At 34.2% G+C, this 24,207-nt stretch overlaps 1 protein-coding gene across 17 annotated transcripts in view; it reads right to left on the bottom strand.

Moving 5' to 3' along the window:
- Positions 1–24,207, bottom strand: part of LOC122815694 (mucin-19-like) — a 505,085-nt gene that overhangs the window by 196,513 nt on the left and 284,365 nt on the right. For all 17 annotated transcript variants that reach the window (XM_044088394.1, XM_044088400.1, XM_044088403.1 and 14 more), the window contains exons 24-26: positions 16,947–17,189; positions 16,663–16,819; positions 13,595–13,717 (exon numbers count right to left, since the gene is read on the bottom strand). In XM_044088394.1, the coding sequence (XP_043944329.1) occupies positions 13,595–13,717; positions 16,663–16,819; positions 16,947–17,189 (523 nt within the window). The remainder of the gene's footprint in view (positions 1–13,594; positions 13,718–16,662; positions 16,820–16,946; positions 17,190–24,207) is intronic.

Genomic DNA, 24,207 nt, shown 5'->3' with positions numbered 1-24,207 from the left:
TATTAATTGTGAATGATCTGAAGATTTAAGTTGAATTTTAAATAGCAAACTGCTTGCTTATCAAACTGAATATACATGCAGTAATGGAGGAGGATTAAGCTGTGTTTCTGAATTTGTTACTGGCAGTCAAAACATTTTGGTATAAAATGTAATGATAAGAAGAAAGTAAGGATAGAAATAAGGGAGGAAATGTTGATCAGTCAGAAGTAAAATAAGGATCAATGTCAAAACAAAGCTGGAAAAAATGATTTTTTAAGTCAGTTTGAACTCCAGTTAAGAGGAAAAGAAAGCTGGCAATACTAATAGAGTGAAGGAAAAGAATAATGTTAGTAAATATTTTACACTGGCAAAGTACAAGAGATACTAACATGGGTGACTGTTGCTCTACACCAATAGTCAGCTCCTCCCTGGGTAGATCCAACCACAAACTAATCACCTTGAAAATCCACATCCCTCCCACTCCCCCCAGCAAAGGTAACCACCATGAAAAACTTCTCCAAAGCAAACTCTGGGATCCTAAAAACAGAGGTGGCTAACTTCATAGCACCCATGCAAATGGAGAATAGTTGCATGACTGCAGAATCATACACCAATGCACTGTACGGACACATACACAAATTCATTGATCTTGCCATACCCAATAGAACCAAGACACTCTCCTCCAAAAAAGGAAACCAATCTGGTGGTCCCCTGCCGTAAACAAACTCTACAACAGAAGGAGGAAACTGATGTGGATTAAGGTGAAGTCCTAAGACTGGCAAAACTCCCTTAGCTGCCTCAACAAAAAGTTGAGAACCCTCATCAAATCCTCTAAAGCTAGGTATGAAAACAGAATTGCAGCAGATAGTAAAGAAAACCACAAGGCCATCTATAGTTATGTAAAGAATCTTCACAGCAATACCCAGATTTGCATTAACCCCTATATCACTAGGTGGGTTGCAAACTGGCTCACAGATAGAACCCACAGTGTGAAAATAGCTGACTCCAAATAAGACTGCCGATTAGTCATGAGTGGAGTCCCACAGAGTTTGGTCCTTGCTCCTCTCTTGTTTGGTATCTACTTCTCTGACGTCCAGGCCAACATGAAGGGACTCTGGCTGACAAAGTTCGCAGATGATTGCAAGTTGGTAGCTGTTAACTCCCCAAGTAATGTTGACATCCTACAGAATGGCCTCACTGTGACCAACATCTGGTGTCAGAAGGATGGCCTTAAGCTCAATGCCAAAAAATGTGTCATCATCCCCTTTGGGATAAACCCAGTTCCCATAAATTATCACACTGATGGTAGTTCAATGAACAAAGAAAACGTTATAAGAGATCTGGGAACACAGGTTGACAGCATCCTCTCTTTTGATCACCACATTGCCACTGTGGTCAGAAAGTCCTTCTATGTGGCACATCTCATTACTAAGGGTTTTGCATCCAGGAAGAAAGAGGTCTCCCTGTACTATTCCCTCATTAGGCCAGTCATTGAGTACAATGACCCATTTGGCATGTTCCTCACTAGAAACCTGCAACAAGTGTAGAGGCCATAAAAGTACCTCACAAAGAAAATCCTAGGCCTTAAACATTTGTCCTAAATGGACAGACACAAAAAACTCCAACTTTTCTCTGTCTCGTATCACCTACTAAGAGGGGATCTCTGCTTGACATACAAAGCCATGTCTGACCCAGCTCTGTTAAAAATGCTACATCTAACGAAATCCCAATCCCTCCACACCACATGGTCTAAAGACCTCAACCTCATTACCACAATTAACAGAACATGCTGGAGGGACAGGTTCATAACCCAGAGACTGCCCATGCTATGGAACAGACTTCCCATACATACCAAGAAGAGCACCTCACTGACCCTCTTCAAGAGAAATCTTGATGAGTGGATGGGAAACAGAAAATTCACACCAGGGATAACAACAGTGGCTCTACTGGACAGAGGCACTGGGAACTAAGGTCGGGTGGCACTATACCAGGGTAATCCCATGGCTAGGCTTGTAAAGGCCCCAAGGCCATTAGCCTAGTACACACCTATTAACCTATGAACCTATGTTATTCGGTTCCTAAAGTGTTATTTCAAATGAGACTTGAGAACAATGTGAACAAACCAGAAAATAAGATTTGATCAATTCTGAAGTCATGCCCTCTGTTTCATTCATATACACTGGTGATTTAGAACATGCTATTTTAAAGAAATGAGAGACTTCTTGTACTAACAAATCTGATTGTTATAATATTTCAAAATACGAAAGTATAAAAGTAACTGCTGTGAAAAATTGCAATAGTACAATTTCATTTATTGGGGAAATTTTTCTTAGTTGTTTGTTACAAAATGTTATATAACTCATATCAGGAATAAGAAAAAAAGAGACTCCAGCAGTCAGTTTGAACACAAGGGCTCCAAAATTCTAGGTTTATTTTGAAAACTGTTGTAAACTTGTTGAAAAACAAACTATTCAACATAACACTGAATGGATTACATTTTTTATTGGATTTATTGTGTATTCAGTGCTTGGGCTTATTTAATTTCAGGAATAAATAAAAATTTAGATCAGGAAGATCTAATAATTTGAGTGAGGATTTATTGGTTGAAGGTATAGCTTGAAATGTATAAGGTTTACACCATCAGCGGGGTCTTTATCTTCCAATTCCAAAACGGCATTAAATGAGACTGAGGCTTAACACACTACATCTAATGCAAGTAATCATCAATGCTTGATTCATTCTAATAAGCAGGATATTGTCTTGACCGCAGACAGTTTGGAGGAAAATCTTTCTTCTTCTTTAACTGGTAGTAATGCATATAACCTTTGCTCTGAAGATATTAGTAACTGTATTAATGGGAAGAATGTAGGATGGCAAGAAATCTCACATTGCAGAAAGCTTTGTCTTGTCTACAATATTAAATTAATAAAACTTTTGGAAAATTATGCCTATGATCAAAAAAGGTTTTCAAGGAATGGTGTTCATTTTAATTACTATGGACTTGTTTAGAAACTGTACTGAACATTTTTAAGAACTCACATGAGCAGATCCATTTGTGAATAGAAACAGGAAATGTGATAGATCTTTACATTTTTTTTTTCTATTTTAGTTCCAAAAGCATGGAGAAGAATGAAACTGAGTTAAAATTTATTGCACTTTCTGATATCAGTTTATTGTTGATACTGAAACTTTGAATTAACCTGACTTACAAATACCAGTATATAAAAATTTAAATGCTAATGATTAAGCAAGAGATTTGAAAGCATAATTTTCTGAATTAGAAATTCAATTTCTTGTAAATTTGTAAAGAGTATTGATGAGTTGGAGTGTGTAATAGTTCAAGCATATGAAATATTGTTTCCTGATCCTATAACATTGATACTTTGTTATCATATACCTACAATGGATTTAGAGGAAAGGTAGATTTAATTATCCATTTGTGTTGGCTTTTTGTCATGAATGCTGATATTCTTCTAATGTCTAGCTTTGCAGGAAGTTTTGTGTACTTTTGTTGGGCATTCCTGCATTTTTGAACTTTACTTATCCTACCATAGACTGGCAAGAAAATGAATGACGAAAATAAATCTGAATGTGAATTTATTGACATTTTTAATAATCATAATATTGCACAAATTGAGTTCGGAACCAACTCATGGTAGCAATATCCTAGACTTGTTAGGGATAGATAATCTGATTTTAACTGCAAAAAATCAGATTTATCCTACTCTATGATTATATGATCATTTGTCCTTCTTATTTGAAATAGTTCCTAAGTTTAAACCAAGAGTACGGATGAAACATTATAATTATGGTCTAATAGATTATTTTTATTAGATAAAGAACAATTTGCTATCTTTGGATTGGGTAGATGGATGGCTGAGTCATTTAGTGGGGATTATGACAATATAGAATCTCTATAACTGTATAGTTCGGGCAACTTGCTATAGATCATGAAATTCCAAAAATACATTTTCAGTATGGTATAATTAAATTTGAATAGGTGATATAATATGAAAAAGAGGGTTTCTTCTGTTTAGCATAAACTTCCAAAAAAGTTTAATAAACAGAAGTTAAGGCTGAGATGCAAGGAAATATCACTAAGCATAAAAATTTCAAAACAGGAAATATGAAATTTTGTTGGCAAATTGTCACACAGATACTAAAACATCCTATAAATATATTCATGTCTCCATGATTGAAACAGATGACATTAATTAAATTTTTGTGGATAGTTCAAGTGATCATAAATTGATGGCTAATAAATTTAATGAATATTTTATCGGTTTTGACATTGACATGATTGGTTGTTAATCTCAATTTGTGCCAGTAAGAATTTACTGCATTATAAGATATTCTAATTGTATTAAAGAGATGTTAAAAGCCTTAAATAAAATCGAATCTGATAAGCTCAGTGGACCGTATTGTATTCCTGATTTTTTTTTCGTTAATAAAAGATTATTTAATGAGTATATTAACTAGGACATTTAATTCTAGGATTGAAAATGGATACATCCCAAGATCTTGGAAGGAATTATTAGTTACTGCAAATTTTAAATTTGAAGAGAAGATGACAGTACAAAAATCATTTTACATTAAGTCTAAGATCAATATTATGTAAATGTTTTGAGAGATGTAATAAAATCATACTTAAAAATAATCTTGCATTATTTTATACTTTTCATCATGTTCTTTGAAAGGCCATTCCACACTCACTAATTTGAAAGCTTTTATTATTATATTTCTAGGGCTATGGAGATGGGATTTAGTGCAGGTGCAATCCATTTGGGTTTAACCAAAGTTTTTGACTTACTATCATTCCATGCTACTGATTTGGCATTGGGACAGTGCAAGATTAATCAAAATGCATGTGGGTTAATTGTATACAGTCCATACAATACAAATTTATAAAAAGAATACATGATATTTGGCAGTTATGCTATAAGGTTCGATGTGTTTCACTGGACCTTTATCCCTCCATTATAGATATATCAGGGGTTAACTTTTATTTGCCAATAAGCTGTTTAATGACTCCTTTCTTCAGTCTTTATTGGATGTGGATGCATATAATAATCTGAAAACACATAAACATCATAAATTAAAGTTGTGTTTAGTTATGTAAAGAATAGCACTGCTATTTGATGCATAACATGGTGCAATTATGGAATAAATTACCTTACTATATCAGAAGTGTAAATAGTCTAGTAAAAGTTAACAAGTCTTTGGTTGATTGGACTGGTACTGTGGTGTTTGAGCTGACATTTATTTAGATAGTTGTCCTTGAAAGTAATAAGGTCTGAACACATTATCTAAGTTATAAACTTATGAAAAAGCCAAACTTAAAAGCAAACACGATTCTAGATAGCTAAGATCTGGTACAAGTAAAGAAACACAAATCAATAATCTGTGCAGATTCTAAAGTTGATTATCATATAGAACAATTTCTAGATTTGTTTACAAAGTTGTATGTGAAATAGCCTTCACAAAGATGTCAGTAATTTGTGCTAGTAACATAAATGTAACTTCTGGTAATAAAATTAGTGTATGTTGAGAAAGCATTATGAAAACTGGCCCTAGTAAAACACAGTGAAGAGATGCAATTAGTAATAATGATCTGAGAACAGTTCAGTGTAAACTTATAACACCATTACATCTGTTATTTACTAGGTCATTTAAGCGTGGAAGTATTCCTCAAGATTACAGGCAGACCTATCATTATGGGAAGGGAAATAAGATAAACCCAGAGTCATATAAACCCATAAGCTAATGTCAGCATGCATATGCTGAAAATAGGTCTGTAGCTACTTGTAGCACCATGTTCTATAATAACATAATAAGGGCAATGAATGAAAAAGTATGTTTGTACTTTAATTTATGTAGACATATTTTCAGCTTTTGATATGGCCATACATAAAACACTCATTAATAAATTAGAACTAGGAACTAATGTAATCTTGATTAAGTGGATAGCTGCATAGCTTACAAACAGAACATGGCAAGTATAATATAGCAATTGGATAATCAAATTTCTAGGTTACTATCAGGATGTCCAGCAGGGTTCCGTATTGATCAAAGCCTTACACTTTTAGGTTGTATCTTTTAGGTATGTCAAAAAGATACAACCTGAGCATGGTTAAACATGTTTAGGTTGTATCTTTAAGATATGTCAAAAAGATACAACTTGAGCATGGTTAGACATGTTTAGGTTGTATCTTTAAGATATATCTTTTTCATGTTAGGTGCTCTATAGCCTGCATGCTGATGACCTGAAAATGGGAAAACTGATTACAATTGTTATGGCAAGGGTATGTCCACAAAACAAATCAACTAAATTGTTCATTTGGGAACATTGATAATATTATACTCATAAATACATCAAAAACTAAATATATAAGATTGGGAGAAACAAATTGAAGGGTGACTATTTAAGACAACAAGCAGTGACTGAAACTGTGGATTCATGTGATGTGTTGGGTATATGAGTAGACCTAGCTTTGAATTTTTTTTTCTGATCACATCAACCAATTGATTAATGATAGTTTTACAACTATAGGCCTTTATAAACAGATTTATAAAGTCTATGAAATATGATGAAATCAGTTTTTGTAAATTACATTAGACCCACACCAGAATATGGAATAGTAATATAGAAACATTTTAAGAAAACTAGCATAAGTGAATTGGAAAGAGTACAGGCAGAAATACGCAAAGAGCATTCATGTACATGAAAGTTTAAATTGTTTCAAAATAATAACATATCTGAACCTGTACAGTATCTCACATAGATATCTAGGAGGATACCTTCTTCAGGTATATGGATCGTTGAAAGTTAACTACCTCAGGAAATGTTTGATTTTACCAAAGAAGTGTAGAGTGTCAATCAAAAGCATGTGCAGAAAATTATATTAGAATGAAAGAGATACTGACTGGTTCTCTGCAACACTAGCTGACGCCTGGAATAGACTATCAAATTATATTAAATCAAGTACTACTTTAGATATTTTTAAGAACTTGATATTTTTAAGAACTTGGGCACTTATGAGGAAACTATTTTGCTATACAGCCAGGCTAGAAGTACACTGTTGCCCATGTCTGAAACTTTCATATGCTATATATGCATACCATTGTGACTAGACATTACATTACTTTATACAAGGAAGCATAACTTTCAAATGTTTCCCTCCAGAATAGAAGACAAAACAAAAAGAAACAGGGAAAGGAACCTAATTAGAGATACTTTTAAAAAGTATTTACACAATCAACTTAGAACTTCTTAAATAAATGTTAAAGCTTATGAAGTACAAAACAAGACTTTGAGCTAAGATTGAAAGCATTCTTTTATGTTGAGGCAATTGAGAATTACACATGAAAGAGATACTCAGCTCAGCAAGATTTGTAAGGAAAAAGTATTTATTGCCTGATTTCCTGGGGCTAAAATAAAAAAAAATGTGACTTCTTGATTAAAAATTATCTAAGTAAAAAGCATGACTTGGCTATTTTGTACATCTCGGTCAGCATTCTTAGGTATCACAAAGCAAAAAATCTCTCTCCAACTAATAAAACAGCCACTGTACAAATACTATAGAATCCAACAAAAGAAAAAACACCAGCTGTACCACAGCAATCTAGTTTATTGAAAGAGTAAGCGCTTGTGGTACAACTGGTGTTTCATCTTTTGTTGGATTCTTAGGTATATCACACCACACATTAGGTAAAGATGAACATGGTAGCACTTTAAAACTTCCCTAACTACTAAAACATCCAGAGATACTAAGCAGCATACTTCCATCACAGTGAACTAATCAGCCATATTTGTAGAAGATCTTTGCAATTAAATAACACTTGCCATTGGTAGGAACTACCTGGAAGAAGAAGGCATGTGAATTTCTAACCGATCAGTGGCTAATTTACTACATTAGTCTTTTTCTGCAGTGTTCATTTGCTGAATGGGACATTTTATCTTTTTCAGCAGAATTCAAATTCATACAGACATGAAAATCTAGAAACGTACACAAACAAAATAATGTGATGGTGGTGAATGCAAAGCCTAGAAGTCTAAATAATAAAGTGTACAGTCTTGAATCCTTGCTGTTACTGGAGGATATTAAAGCTGAACTGTCATAAAAACCTGGTTTGAAAATATCTCTACTAATACACAGACGATGAAGTGCACCACAAATCATAGCATAACTTGTGGGAAGTGTGTCCGTACATGTCTTTTTAGAAAGTGACAAATTCAGAGCAAAATCTACTGAAGTGGGGAAAGAACTGAGGAATTTTGCAGTTAGTATTAATGAAGGCATCAACATTTTGGACAGCTACAGTAACTCAAAATGTACCAGAAAAGTTGCAAATAAACTGAAACTTTAAGTGCAACTAATAAAACATTGCTATTTGGACTTCAACATTTGAAACACTTGATTTGTTAAACTATTATTTAAATAACATGTATAGCCATATCTGAAATGATTTCATTAAGATTGCTGATCTGTCAAAGAGTAATTATGATTAATCAGCAATGCACTGGGCACCTATGACTAAAATGTATTATTTAGCATGGATTCCCTATATGACGTCAAGTCAAAACATAATGACAGCAAAATTGGCAAATGGCATACTCACTGAACCTGACGTAACAACATAAAAAAAACATTTCTTCACAGAGCTAATCACTCTCCATTCTTCAAGGTAACTACTGAGATGTCACAGTACTGAAGAACAATGTAAAAAAATCCAGGATTTGTGAGTTCAAGAAGTTGGAAACAGGGAGACTGAATTCATGGAAACATGTTTCATTGACTGGTAGACCTTCCATTTGACATAGATATAAACACAGTGGCTGAGGTAGTTTATGAGTGAACGTATCCTATCATACAGCTTGAATGAATAACTGAAGTAATTCTGTTGATTCAGATATATTAGGGAATCTGAAAACAGAGCCATTTACTATTGTTGAGAAAAATCAAACTTAAGAATATAAAAAGAAGGTCCTATTACTAGGTAATCTCTCTCTCTCTCTCTCTCTCTCTATATATATATATATATATATATATATATATATATATATATACACACATATAAATATATAGATATATATGTATTGTAGCCAAAACTTGGAACATAATTCCTATGGAAATATCAACACTTACAAGTCCTATTTTTAAGCATAAAGTAAAATAATACTTTCTCAACTCCAGGCTCTGGACTTGCCTTTCTCCAGGTTAAACTGACCTGTTTATTATCCCATTCCTATACCCTTTTCTCTTACACACTCTTTCTTCCCTTCGTCTTCCATACTCCTTCCTCCTTGTAATCTACTATACACCCACTACCTCTCTTGCTACTCTTAGCTCCTGGCATTATTTCTCTCTTAAGTCATTCTATATTGGTTAATTCTTCTTTACTATGCTAACAACCGCAAGGACCTTTTTAAGCTTAGCCATATACGTAAATCTCTGAGAAATTCTGGTACTCTTGATAAATGTAAGCAGGGTTTGGAAATGAAATATTTACAAGCAGGGGCCTGGTAAATGAACTATTTACAGGCTGCCTGTGTCCATTAGATACACAGGTGCCAAACCAGGGATAAATTTCCTGTTCTTCATCTAACTGTCCAAGTTACACTTGGAGGATGGGATAGTTTCTGGGATACATACTTGTGCCTCCAGCAGGTCCTATTTATATCATTCATTATCATAATCATCATCATCATCATTATCAATGTCATTCTATGTAATCATCTTTAAATCTTTTGTCATCTCCTTTTCCACCTTCCATTGACTTTTCTTAAACTTTATTAATCTCCTTACTATCAAGTTTTTGCATCTCCTGTACATTATTACTTTGATATATATATATATATATATATATATATATATATATATATATATAGATAGATAGATAGATACACACACACACACACACACACACACACACACGCACATATATTTGCATTATATTAGTCTATTATCCGAATGTTGATTATTCAAAACATCAGTTATCCGAACCAACCTTCCAAAGTTTTCATGTAGGAAAACTCATAAAGTCTGAATATGTAAACATTGTACATATTCACTTGAGCATGTTTTTAGAACTTGTAGCCAGCTGGTGTATGAAAAATATTCTTTATTATACAATGACCCCCATTAATATTCCAAAACATGCACGCTGATTGGTCAGCGTGCACGTTGTAAGTCAAAGACTTATACTAATGGAAAAAAGGTCCGGTCTCCCGGAGTTTTTCCATTAATACAATTCTTTTTTTTTTTTTTTACAGCAACAGAGAATGCAAGATCTCTGTTGCTTTTTAGAAACTGTCTCGCTATGTCAAAGGAGTTTAACATAGCGAGAAAGCTTTAAAAAAAGTAACAGAGATCTTCCTTTCTCCGTTGCTTTTTTTAAATCTGTCTCACTATGTTAAACACCTTTAACATGGCGAGACATTTTGTAAATAGCAATGGAGATCTTGCTTCCACCCACAGCTCTGATGTACTGCGTAAGCATACACATGCGCAGTACATCAGAACTGCCGCAGAATACCAGACAGCTGTGGAAGGGCAGCACGGAGGCATTATGCAATGCCATTATTTAAGAAAAGTAAGCATTTTTTTTCTTAAGTAATGCCATTGTATAATAGCAATAACCCACTTCTGGGTGTGGGTAATGCTGGATTTACCCATGGTTGTCTTTGTTTGGCAACTCGGGCTTCACCCTCATGACCAAACCACACCAATCGTGGGTAAATCCAGCAATACCCACACCCAGACGTGGGTTATTGCTTAATTGGCCACTGGAATCACTGAATGGTTGAAAAGTGTATACTTGCATGCAGAAAAAAGCAAGATTCTAGAAGTTATTTTTTTATCCAGTTCAATTATATGTTTGATTATCCAAACAGTTTGATTATCTGAACTACCCTAGGTCCCAATTAGTTTGGATAATTGACTCTCTACTGTATATTGTGACATCTTTCATTACTTGAACAAAACCAACTTAAAAAAGCAATTCACTTAGTCTGCACCATAAGCTCCATACCTCCACTGGAATAACATGACCAAAGTTCTTATGAACACACTTTATTCCAAACACATAGAAAGTTAAGCGCTTTTATCTCCCTCACCAAAACAGACTTCTTCAGAACTGTTATTCTTCCCATAAGCACCTTTTATGTAATAGGTGTCATTTGCATTCTAGTTAATTAATTAGACAATTAACAAATTAAAAATCCTATAGGTAAAGTGATCCACACTGCTACATAAACTGACAACTTAAAACATTTATGTTAAAATTATAAAATGATGAAGCTTTGAAAAATGCAATATTACATCCAGAGCTCTATTTTGTAACACGGGAGTCAAAGGAATGCTCTTGCTGATACCTGGTGGTATACTAGAGTTTAATTTTATTATCCCAAAAAGTTCTCAACTCCAACTGGAGTTCCTCCCACCTGCCTCGGGCATTTAATGGAACTTGTTCTAAGATCACAAATTTAAATTTAGTGAAGTTCTGACACTGTAAGGAATGTTTATACAGTGAATTATTCACATAACCCCTTGATATTGGGTACAGATGTTTGTAGATCCTTGTTCTAAGTTTTATTTCTGTCTTACCTATATAAGGTTCCTATTAGATTGTTGAAGCTTTAGGTACTTGAATATCTAAAGCTCGACACCTATAGATCGACAGCTGCAAACCGTGAACAACCGCTTACACAATTTTTTTCACAGGGAAAAAATTTGCTTGGCTGTTCTCGAGAATCTTCTCTTTTCTCCACTATAGAGCGATCCCGGAGTTTATATATTTAGTTAGGGGGGGTGTGTGGGATGAAGCCTCCCCACCCGATTAGGGTTTGAAAGTTTTTTTCTGGCCAAGTGAATTTTTTTCCCTATGAAAAAATTTGCATAAGTGGTCATTTGTGGTTTGTAGCTGTCGATCTTCAGGTGTTAAGCATCAGTTATTTGATTACCTAAAGCTTCGAGAATGTAATATAAGCCCCCTATATAATAACTGCCACAGGTTTGGCAGAATGAAATGTGCACTATACACTTGGTGTTGCAATTTCCGTTGTGCAAAGAAACCTTATATCCATTTTCCTTTAATACTTACATTGTCAGATTCAAGTATGTAAGGGCATTGCCTGGAAGTCCCACACTTGATAGTACTTTTACCAAGTAAAGAAATTATTTGACACGGTATTCAGATATTGATTTTAAATTCGTCCTCATCTTGTAAACAAAGTCTGGCTCTTTCCCTAGAGTTTTTAGGACATCAGGATTGCCCTTAAAATTGTCCAGATATAATTTCTCTCACCTCCTTTTCCTCTACACCAAATGTAGGAAGTGAGGGAGACAAAAGCGCTTAACTTTATTTGTGTTTGGAATAAAGTGTGTTTATAAGATCTTTGGTCATGTTATTCTTGTCGAGATATGGAGCTTATGGTGCAGACCCAGTGAATTGCTTTTCTAAGTTGGTTTTGGTCAAATATACTGGCAATTTCAACTGCATGGTTTTGTTTTACATCTTTCATTACTTGTATATTTTCAAGATCATAGATCTTTTCTCCCTGGAACTCCACTGAAAAGGGGATTTATGCTCAGTTGGACTTATTCAGTAACCAGATGTCAAATAAGTAAATAGAATAAAAATAAAATTAGGAGAAGAAAGATAATATGAGTGTATTTTTCTTTTAATGGTTCAAAATATAGGTAGAGTTTCCAGAGAAATTTCTTAACTGATTTTTTCCAAACATTCTATCAGACAGTAAGTGGTATAGTAATTTGTCTATTAGTTTTCTTCTAGAAATGAATGCCAGTGAAGACAGTCAGTATCATATCTATGGAGTCCTCATGGTATACAGGTTTGAGAAAACAGTATGCCCTACATGACCCAGGTTCATCTGGTGTCAAAAGTGCTTGAAGAGTCAGTGAAGGATGACTCAGAGAAAGCAGCCAACAGTGGTTTACCCATTGCAGAAAAATGGATTGTTAAGACCCTTCACAAAATCACCCACTAACGGAAGGATCAGAAGTCCAGTTTCTGCAATGAAAATTCTAGAATGCAAGGGCCCACCAAGGTCTACAGTACTCTTCATTCATCTCAGCATTATCACCAGGAATAATATTTTTTACGGACATCAGGCTTTTTTTTAAGCTCTGGATTTCAAAAGTGTAGCAAACAATCCACATGTGTTATACTCATGAGGCCAAAAAAAATGTGAAGCATGCATCTAGTAGGATTTTACTTTATTTGCTGGGTCTTTCCTGTAGTTTTTATTAATTTGTATTCACTGACATCCATGATTACCATCTTGTATATCCTCTCCCAGTGCCATAAGATGTGAGGAGTTAGAGTTAATAAGTGGGTAAGTAGAAGGTGAAAGGTGAATGTCTTAGGGTATGAGACTAACATTTATTTTAAAAATACATACATTTTATAAAATCATTAGCAGTACACATTATTTTTGAGCATTGAACTGTGTGTTTGCGTCACACCACTTTTCATGTTACAACAATGTATGTAGAAATTAATGGCTGTACTGCAGTTAGTTTATCTGATATATGGTAAATTGAGTAGTAAAACTGAATTTTCTATCACTCAATCTGTTAAGATAAGCACTGACCTTCTAATCCTGAAGCAAAGTCTTTGACAGCTTCACCACTACAAGTTAGTCCTTCTGATGGTCCGCATGCATTATAGTGCCAACTGCAATCTCCTTTTTGATTGTAATAATCACAAGAAACAGCTGCAACAAACAAAACATGGGTAATACAGTTAAGACTTTTACACATTCATTAAATAAGCTAGAATGCTTTGTCAGATGAGATACTTAATTCATCCATTTATTCTCATAATTTGCAGGTAAAGTCATTGTTCATCTGCTGTCTTTATTTCCTATACTATATTGTTCTGTATTGAGTAAATCATGTGGCACACTTATGTCAGTTGATCATTCTATTGAAATCCTAATGGGATATGACTTGCATATTGCATTAATAGCCCAAACCATACATCTGAATCTGTATTAAGAGTTTTTGATTAAATAAGATTGACAAATGTACTATGTGTACCTGTTATTCACTTTCTTCTGTAGGACTGTATAATTTACATGTAGCAAAACATATTACAACAGTAGAAGTAACTCAGCTACAGATTAAAAGAGCAATCTAGAAATGTATACAATACATCCAGCAGAGAAACATATTCTTTTTCAAAATTTCTGTATATTGTTTCCATAAACCAGAGGTAATTTGTCAGTCATTAACATGTGTATTTACGGGTCTACTTTAGTAGACCGAACCCTCACTTACCTAATACCCAGTTGCCTGACAATTTAGCAGCATTGCATACAAAGTTCCACAAGAACTATTTACAGTAGTATTATACAATACACACAATGCTCAGGTAACAATTTGCAGTATTGAATACAAAATCAGGATAAATAAAGCAGATATTATGAAACAGAGAAGTGTTGGGGTCAGATATAATTATATGCATTTTTATCATATGAAGAGTAGAAGACAGAAAATAAGTGAGAAGATAGAAGAGGTAGTCACTGATATATATGGATGTGTATATAAGAGACATAGTTTAGAAATGATTTAGCCTTGGGAATACCAGGGGCATAGCTGGGAGTCAAGTTTTAATTTATCTATGAAGATATATGTGTTATTAAGTATTCTGAATGGTGGTGGAATTGAGTTTCAGGATTTTGAGATGTAATTGGAGTAAAGAACACTTCCTGCTTTGTTGTGAGCTTTGTGAATTGAGAGGATATGTTTGTCAGTAGAGTTGAGAGCTCTATTGGTGGAGTGGAGATGTAGTATACTGCTTAAGGCAGGGGATTTTTCAGGGTAAATGACTAATCTGTACATTCAAACTGAAGCTGAGAGTAGGAGAGGAGTTGTAGTAGCTCAAGGCAATTCAGGTGCCTGAGAGCAATACAGTGATGTGTGGACTGTGGCTTACTGGAAGCAAATTTAGCTATTTTACTATAGCATTGCTTTAGTTTGTTTGTTAAACAGGACTGGGGAGGAATACATAGGTGAAGGAAGCAGACAGGTGGATGCTAATGTTATCTAGCTACACTTAGATATTTTTTGGCTCTGTATATCAGTGCTAACTTCTAATGTGTTTTTTGATTGCTCATTAAATGTGAATATCGAATGCCATGGTACTGACTACAATAACACCTCATGATTTAGTATTGGAGTCTATCTAAATATTGGTGTTATTTGCAGAGACAATTTGAAAGTTATCATTGCATTTTGATTGAGATATAGGGGTGAAAAAGAGAAGTTTTGTCTCTTTTAGGTTTTGTATTAGGTCTGATTTTGCTAGCCAGTTTTCTGTGGGGGTGAATGATTATTTTGTGAACTCTTAGAGAAAAATGGGATGTTTTGCAGATCAGATACGTTTTGCATTGTAAAAATACTGGACTTGTTTGGCTTGTTTTGAAGCAGTGTGTAAATTACTGATAAATTAAACAGGAATGGTCCTACTATGGAGCCTTGGGGAGCCATTTAACAGCTTGAGATCTGCTAGATAGAAAGCTGAGAAACTAGGAGAAACTTGAATAGGACAGATCAAAGCAGGCTAGCTAATGGAGCAGTTTATTATGAAAGACAGTGTCAAAGGTTTTAGATAGGTCTGAAAAGATGGCATATATAATATTATTTAAATTGCTACTATGATTAACATTATTAGAGAAGTCTAATAGTGCAATGGTGGTACTCTGCTTTGTCTGAAGCCATGCTGAGTGGGGGAGAGGAAGTTGTTGGTGAGAATGTTGTTGCACAGTTGAACATGGATGCATTTTTCTATGATTTTTGATAGGGGAAAGTAAGGCAAAGTATAAACAGTCTCCTTAGTTATTTTTCATGCAGGAAAAAATGTTGCTTCTTCACAATTACTGTCACCTCAATTTAATCCTAAACTTTTTGGAACCACTGCCATTTTCAGTTATGGCATATGCTCTTCCATTTCAGCATTCTTAATCTACTGTCTCATGCATAATTTGTGTGTCACATTAAAGGAGTTTGCTATCTGACCATAAACTACAGAAAAGGTTAATGTGTATCTTTATCATTAACTTATTTCTTTATGCATGTTTCAAACCGCAGACTATTGAAGTTACACATGACAACTTTTTATTTAGACATATTTTAAGCATGATGCTTATGTGCATGCATTCTGTGACTGTGTGAAGTAAAATTGTATTTAGTTTGTCATTTTAGAGAGTTAAGATTACAAGTTACAAATAAGCTTTACCTTGTGGTCTTAGGTTTTGTTCCCTTAATTTCCTTTTGAAAAAAAAGGACTCCTATGCCACTTGTGAAAAGGGACCCTTTAGTCCACTGTACTGACATAGATAACTAAATAATTCTGATTTCATAGTTTACTCCGAAGACACACCTAAACATATTTATTAATTATCCTTAATGCAAGAATGGAACCTCTTCAGTGCTCTGCCACAATGTTACTGATGCTTGCAACACATTAAATTATGTTTATTTTTGAACAATTTGCATTTACTTCTGACTTTATTGCCCTGAAATAATTTTATTTCATTTGGAAATATAAAATGGGAACTAGCTTAATTTCCTAAATGACAAGTACATGAGCTGCAAAACCACATGCCTGCACCAGCTATATCCTAAAAGAATCAATGGTTTGATTAAAGATACTTACGGCACAGATCAGTATTACGCCATGAAATGCAAACACCCAGATTATTACATTCTTTTGCATATAATGCTACAGCTGTGCAAAACCCAGAGAATGTCGCTTCCATGTTGCAGGAACAGGCTTCTTGAATACACCTGTAATAAGCACCCTCTGGGTTAACCTGCAAGTAGGAAAACATTATTGTAATGTGCAATAGTATATACTCAGCTTTTACCACAGCAAATATAGAAATGCATACACTAGCTAGGGGTTATTAAATAATAGTTAAATAATGTTGTTCCTCTTACCTTGGCATGGCAGGCTTTAAAGATGTCTCCCTTGATTATACTACATTTCTGAAGTGCCTTGGGATAGCAGTATTGATTTAATTCACATGGGAATTTCTGCTCTACCACATCTGGACACTGAGCTCCTTCGGTCTTCCAGGTGTTTGCAAATGTCACTGAATCCCCAACTTGCATTTTATCTCTTGTGATAAAGTCATCTTTAACATTGTCATTGTTATTGCCACAAAGGCCACATGTGTTCCCCTTTTTAAAGAAGAATTCACAAATTATGAATAGCTTACCATTAGGTTTCTAAGACATTCATTAATTCACTGTCTAGTAATTTGCTTTATGCATTTCTGTGTCACTCACTCACATGCACACACACATATGCACTCACAAGACAAGCACATGTATGGGCAAGTTGAAGGGTTTCTAATTAACCTAAAGTATGTCGTGTGGATGTGGAAAGAAACAACAGCACTTGGAAAATCCAACTAGGGTGCAGGGAGGATATGCAAAATCAGCACAGATCACACACTAGTTAAAAAAAATAACTGAAGCATCAGTTATTCAGTCATCACAGGTAAGTACTATAATGCTACTAATTTCATTATATTAGCTCTTGCAGAGGCATAGGCTTTGTATACTTGTATAATAGTATATAATATAGGTAGGAATTATTAGAAACAAATTCATCTTAATTGCAGATAGATGTAATTAAAATCTGACTAAGTATAGCTCATTTAAGAAGAATGTCAATAGGCAGATAAAGATGAAGCAGGAAGATTTTGAAATGATAGGGTAGAACTGAAACAGTTGTCTATATGAGAAGAGAAATTAAAACTACCAAGGATAACATCTTACAGCTGTAAGGAGAAGAACGTTTTTTTAATGTGGAGACAAAAGAAAATAAATATACAGAGATATTGAACATTTATTCTTAAGACAAGGAACATGAGATACAGACTTTTATTTTTCATGCATGCCCATTTGTGAGGAATACTGCCTAATGGTTAGATTACCTACATCCAACTGGTCTATGTATTTCAGGAAAGCAGGAGATGGACATCCATTGGATTGAAGACAGCCCCATGGCCCATTTGCTCCAGCAAAGGAAGACTCATCTTCCAATCTGCTTCCCAGCAGTGAGAGCTAGAAAGTCATGAGTTGATTTCCTTGTTGGTCTTTTGGAGATGTTGTCACTTCCCTCCCCTAGGCTGCTTACAGACTCACAATAGCTCACTGGTCTGGAAAGTAGATATGCATGGCTCTTCATATACTTCCTGTTTCTCAGCTATGAAGGTGGAAAATGCACCCAGCACCTGCGTGGGGTACTACCAATGCCTTGGAATTCACAGTATCCAGCACACCCCTGAAGAAGAGTATCTTCCTTCATCCTTTAAATGACCATGTTGCTACATTATGGACAGAAACTATTTAGAAAAAAGATAAATAAGAAAGCAATGCATTGTGAATTAAAGACTTGATATTCAAACAAAGAAATTGTTATCCCTTAACTGCGCTATAATGTAAAGAAGGAGGAAGGTTACTTGGACTGTTTAAAAACTAAAAACAAAGTATAAAATAAGAAAAATAAGATTAGGGAAGAATATTTAGAAGAGATATTTAAAAAGGTGCCTAGAGCTAGGAAGACTGTGTGCAAGATAGCATAAGGAGATAAAAGAACAAAGTAGCTGAAAAAGACAAGAATGAACTATGTCTGCCTTTAAATGCAGCAAAAACTAAAGAAAAAAATTAAAACATGAGAATACAGTATTGTAAGAGAAGATGGATTATCATATAAGTATTAAGTGGGATTGAATCAGGACTGAAAACTTGCTAAGTTAAATTAATATGTAGTGTATTAAATGATTAGTTACTGGAAAGGTGCAACATCTGAATGTATTTCTGGCATCTGCATGTGTTTTCTATAGAAGGAAAGAGAAAAAGTAAGGAATTAAGGGAATAAGAAATGGAGGAGAAGTGCTCTTATTAGTCCAAATTACAAGTTATTGGATATTTTTTTTAAATTAACAATACTAAAGAATAAATGGATGGAACCACATGCTTTTCATTTTGTAAAATCAAGGACTAGTTTGCATATTATAGCTTAGAGCATGATAGAGATTCATGAATGGTATGGACTTTTTTTTTTTTTTACATTTTGTAAGTAGCATTTATTACATGGCACGAGTTAACCCACAGATGCATGGATGGATGGATGGAAAATATATACAAACAAAGAACTAAGTCATGTCCCTAAAATTCTCTATTGCTTGTTCTGGTGACCAATACTACTATTAACAAAATAAAAACAAATCAGATCCAAGGATAGAAATATATACTGGGAGGAAAGGTATTTAGTAAAACCTTAAGTATAACATTTTCTGATGATTTTAGGTTCTAAGAAAAAAAAAGATTTGCTAAAATTACTATGGATTATATTTGGAGTATTTAATTACAATAGGGTTTACACCTTCAAGGAAAAATAAAGGCATGTGATGTAATAAGAAATTTTGGGGTGCTTTATTATCTATTTAGTTTGAACCTAGACATGGTTTCACAGGACAAAACAAAAGTAAACACATGAAGAAGAAAGTAAATATGTGGTCAGCGTTATGGTGTCTATGAAATAAACAGCAACTCTCTAAAATTTTTATTAGGATTTTTATCTCTTCAGGAAGGATAAAGCCATTGCATGAAGAACTAGAAAAAGATGTTTGGTGATCCTTTAGAAGCTAGTAGGGGCTGAAAGTTAATCTACATAAATGGTTACCTGTACATACTTGTTCAGAAGAAAAAGTGTAGAATATTAAGCAGTATGAAGCTTTTGTGCAATTAATCTACAAGAACTTTGTCAATTATGTCTGGAATATGACAAGAGGATAAGTAAATTAAAACAAAGTATGGCAACAAAATATAATGGCAAGGACATTTCAGATGAAGAAAGAATTCTAAAATATTATTATGTGGATAACTGACTAAGCTTTTTTATGAAATTCAGTGAAAGCAGGTATATTTTCCTGAAGAATGATAGATATTTGATTAAGCAGTAAAGATTATCTCAAATATAAAGCAGCTGAAGAAAGACAAAGACTAGTAAGGGATGGATATATGTGTGTTGGAGGTTATTACAGCATTTTTGTTAAGTAAAGTAATAAAGGATTCACGGAGTCTGATGGAGTCTGACCTGGGTTATATTTTACAGTGAAATAAAGTATGAGATTTCCGTTTACACGTTCGATGTTGTGTGTTTTCGATATTCTCGTATCAATATCAGCTTTGATATTGTCGGCTTTTGAGAATATAATATAGACCCCATAACATCAAAATTATAACATTATAAGAACTTAGGTAACTATAGGACCCCCTCTATAAACTCTATTGACTCAAACCTCCTACCAGACTAGAATGGAGTCTTTATGCATTAGGCCAAACACCATTTTACTAGGGGACTTCAACTATCTCTCTATCAACTTGGGGATTTATACATCTCCTAATGTGTATGCCGAGAGATGTTTGCACTTTATAAATGTCAACTTTCAGGAAAAGTTATTCCATACCCAAACCAGAGGGAAAAGATTGAAGACTTGGTCCTCACTAGAATGAGACAGCTGTTTTACCTACCAGCTGTGGCATTTACACTCATCAAATCAGCCCATAAATGAGTCACATTCACCAAATGTCTGAAGCTGGAAACATCCACAAATGCATCAGTAATCAGAAATTAGGCTAAAGCAAATCTCCAGAAACTGAATTATGACCTGGCTAAATTTAACATCCCTTCCAACTTGATGACTCCACTACAGAGGCAGAATCCTTTATTGACAAACTTTCTTACTAAGGAAATAAAAATCTTTGAAGATGTAGACAACGCTGTATCATACTTAAAAACAAAGAACATTTTGGAAAACACTGTAGATATGGAATGGAATAACACCACGTTAAAGAGACAAGCAGAAAGAAACAACTGGGAAACCAGTGAAAAGAAGAAGTAGAAATTAAATGAAAAATAACTTTAATTGAATTTATTTACTTCTTTACCCATTCATCAATAACTAATAAGCTTCTTCACTTAGCAGAGCTCAGCAATTAAATGAATACAAGGTAATACTGAATACAGTTTCAACATCCACTAACATCATACAATAAGGTAATTCCAACTGTTTAATATGTAGCCTTATAACACTATTTATACACATTACAGTCTATATATTTATGTTCATTTAGATTTAAAACTAGCAATATTAATTTGACAAAACATAAAAGCAATATTTACTTTTCTTTCTTTCAGTTCTTTCCTTCATTCATAAATGTTCTTTAAAAAAACACAATTTCTAAATCAAATGCACTTAGATAATAGCTTCAGAATAAGGTTCTTTTAGTAATGAAGCTATAAAAAGAATGAATTCACTGAAGAATTTTGTTTAGTGTATAAATAAGGAATAGTCTAAGCTATGTGAACTTTGCATTTATTAATTTCATCTCATAAAGCCTTGAACTACAATATATAGCAAAGTATGAATACAATACATCGGTTCATTTGTGGTTGTCAGTAACAAATGTAAACATTCATTTATAAACATGGTATATGCTTAAAGGTGAAACTGCATGGAAAGGTTAATTTTGTACAGTGCTGTTTTCATTTTTCTGCTTTTTACTATCATATCATCTTAATATATACTCAATAATACTTAATACTTAATATATACTCATCTTAATGACATATTTCTTTTTATACATATATATATATATATATATATATATATATATATATATATATATACATCTTGAAATAGTTATGCTATACTGATTATTGACACTGTATAACATTGTATAGCTACTTAATGCCTTGTAATAATCCTGTAACATTGCTATTTAATGCTAATTTATAATGAAAATTGTATAATATGTTGGAGCTTTTCTCCCCGGGCCTCCTCTGAAAAAGGGCTCTTCAGCTCAGTCGGACAATCTCGGTCAACAAGTGTAAAATAAATAATGAATAAATAAATACATTTTATAATGTCCAGAGACTTTTGTTGATGTTGTATTACTAAATGAGTTTGGTTGGTTTGTGAGGAGCCTTTTGATGATGTGCCGATGATTGCAGCACTATAGTGTATTTACTTGCATGTTCCTGTAGGCCCAGTGTCTGATTTGTAAATAACTAGAGTTGCGGTTTGACTGAAGGCTATGTCAGTTAAAGGAAAAAAAAAAGAAAACCTCATGAGCTAATTTATCTTGAAGATGTGTTCAAAATATTATTCCTGCCACAGTCGCGAGATTCAAGCTTCTCTCGCATAAGTAAACCCTCAGATGTGGCTCACAAGGTGTCAGACGTGATGATGCTATAAACCAGAAATGCCTCTGGTTACTGGAGCAATGTCTAGATGGCTTGTAATTAGAACTAAACAACAAGTACTTCCCAAACATGCAAAAGTAAATATTCCCCTGTACACAATCCAAATAAAGGAAATTAAAAAAAGGAAATGAAGGTTTTAGAAGTAACCTGATTTACGGTAGACAGAAAAGACATGGCTTCGTAAAACTGCAGAGATAAGCCATTAAATGATTAAATTAAAATGAAACCAGGTCAAAACATCTTGTCCATTTGAGAAAAAAGGGTGAATAACATATAATACTACTATGAAATCAGCTCTCCCTATTATCTTATAGAACACTATACAATAGGCAAAAGCATTGAAAGGAAGAAGTAACTACAATAAAGTAGAACAAAGAAGTAATTCGTTGAATCTATAAACACAAATTAAAAAGTGGCTGGCAGCACAAAAGAGTATATCAACTAGCATATCATTTATTAGTGTTAGAAACCTTTGGAAAGCTTTAAAAGGAAAAAAAAAGAAGAAGAAAAACATTTTATAGGGTTTTTGGGGAAGGGAAAAAGCAGCACTACTTTTAAACACTGATTGGATAATGTTACTGCATATCCAGGCTATAGTGCCTTTCTAGAATGAGTGTGCTGTACCATATGTATAAAACTCAACCAAGGATATGTTTTACTTAGGAAATAGCGTCACATTTATTCAAATGTCAACTAAATGTTTGGAGTTGGCTTCATGAACATTTTATTAACAAACAAATAATGAGCCTCAGAGATTTGCTACAACAGTACTACAAGAGGCTATTATCAAATAATAATGTGGATGCTAGTTAATTGTCTCATAACTACTTAAATGTATGTCAGGGTTTGATATATAAAGTAATATGAACACAACAATATATTTAATGAGGGGTTTATATCACAACAGCGAATATGCAGAACATCGAATGGCCATATCCTCAAATGTGCTGTGCATCGGATCTGTTCATGTGGGGGGGCTGCACCCCACACCCCACCCGCTAATTATGTATACAAACTCCGAGGTCGCACTACAGTGAGGAAAGGGCATATTTACTGATCCTCACTGTACCATGATCCCACAATTACAGATTAGATGATCGTCAAAGTCATACCTTGCTCAAAGATGGGCATCAGTGGACTGAGGTAGTTAAAATCCCATGCATCTGACAAGCCTCATCTGTGAAGATGTGGAAAGGGTCACTATGGAATTAATAAATAAGGATGTAGGCAACTTACAGATTCTAGACCCAAGTGAGTTCGGTTTTGCCAAGGGTAGATCATGTTTGCTTAATGTGGTCACCTTCTTTGAAACAGTTACTGAAGCAATGGATGAGGGAAAATCTGTACGCATCATATATCTCGATCTTGCAAAGGCAGTTAACACCATGTTACACTCAGGTACTGTAGTTAAACTCTCACAAGTAAATTCTAATACTTATGTCACTCGTAGGATAGTAAATTGGTTCACCAATAGAATCTTGGAAATTTGCATATATGGCTCTACCTCCTCCAAAAGACCTGTAGTGTACCCATGAGTTCAGTCTTTGGGTCTCTCCTCTTTGGCATTTACTTCTTAGAGGTCAAAGCAAACATAAAAGGTTTATGGTGGACCAAATTTGCAGATGACTGTGAACTTGGTGCCATTATAAACACTTTAGTTGACACCAATTTCCTCCAAGACTGCCTTTCCCAGAAATTACCTGATGTCATAACCATGTACTAAAACTAAATACCAAAACTGCAGAATAGCCTTCTTTGTTAAGCATGATGTCCCTTGTAGCTATTACATCGACAACACACTATGGAAAACTGATTTGCTCATTATGAACCTGGGAAAATTATATGCACAATAAACTGTCCTTCAATCACCATGTGTCCACTAGTATAAGAAAGAGGTTTAATTGTACAGCTTACTAG

This window comes from Protopterus annectens, chromosome 11.part0 (genome assembly GCF_019279795.1).
Source record: "Protopterus annectens isolate FY-2018-M chromosome 11.part0, PAN1.0, whole genome shotgun sequence".
Lineage (NCBI taxonomy): Eukaryota > Metazoa > Chordata > Ceratodontiformes > Protopteridae > Protopterus > Protopterus annectens.
Note: the sequence above shows the minus strand (reverse complement) of the source record. Positions and strands in the feature narration are given on the sequence as shown.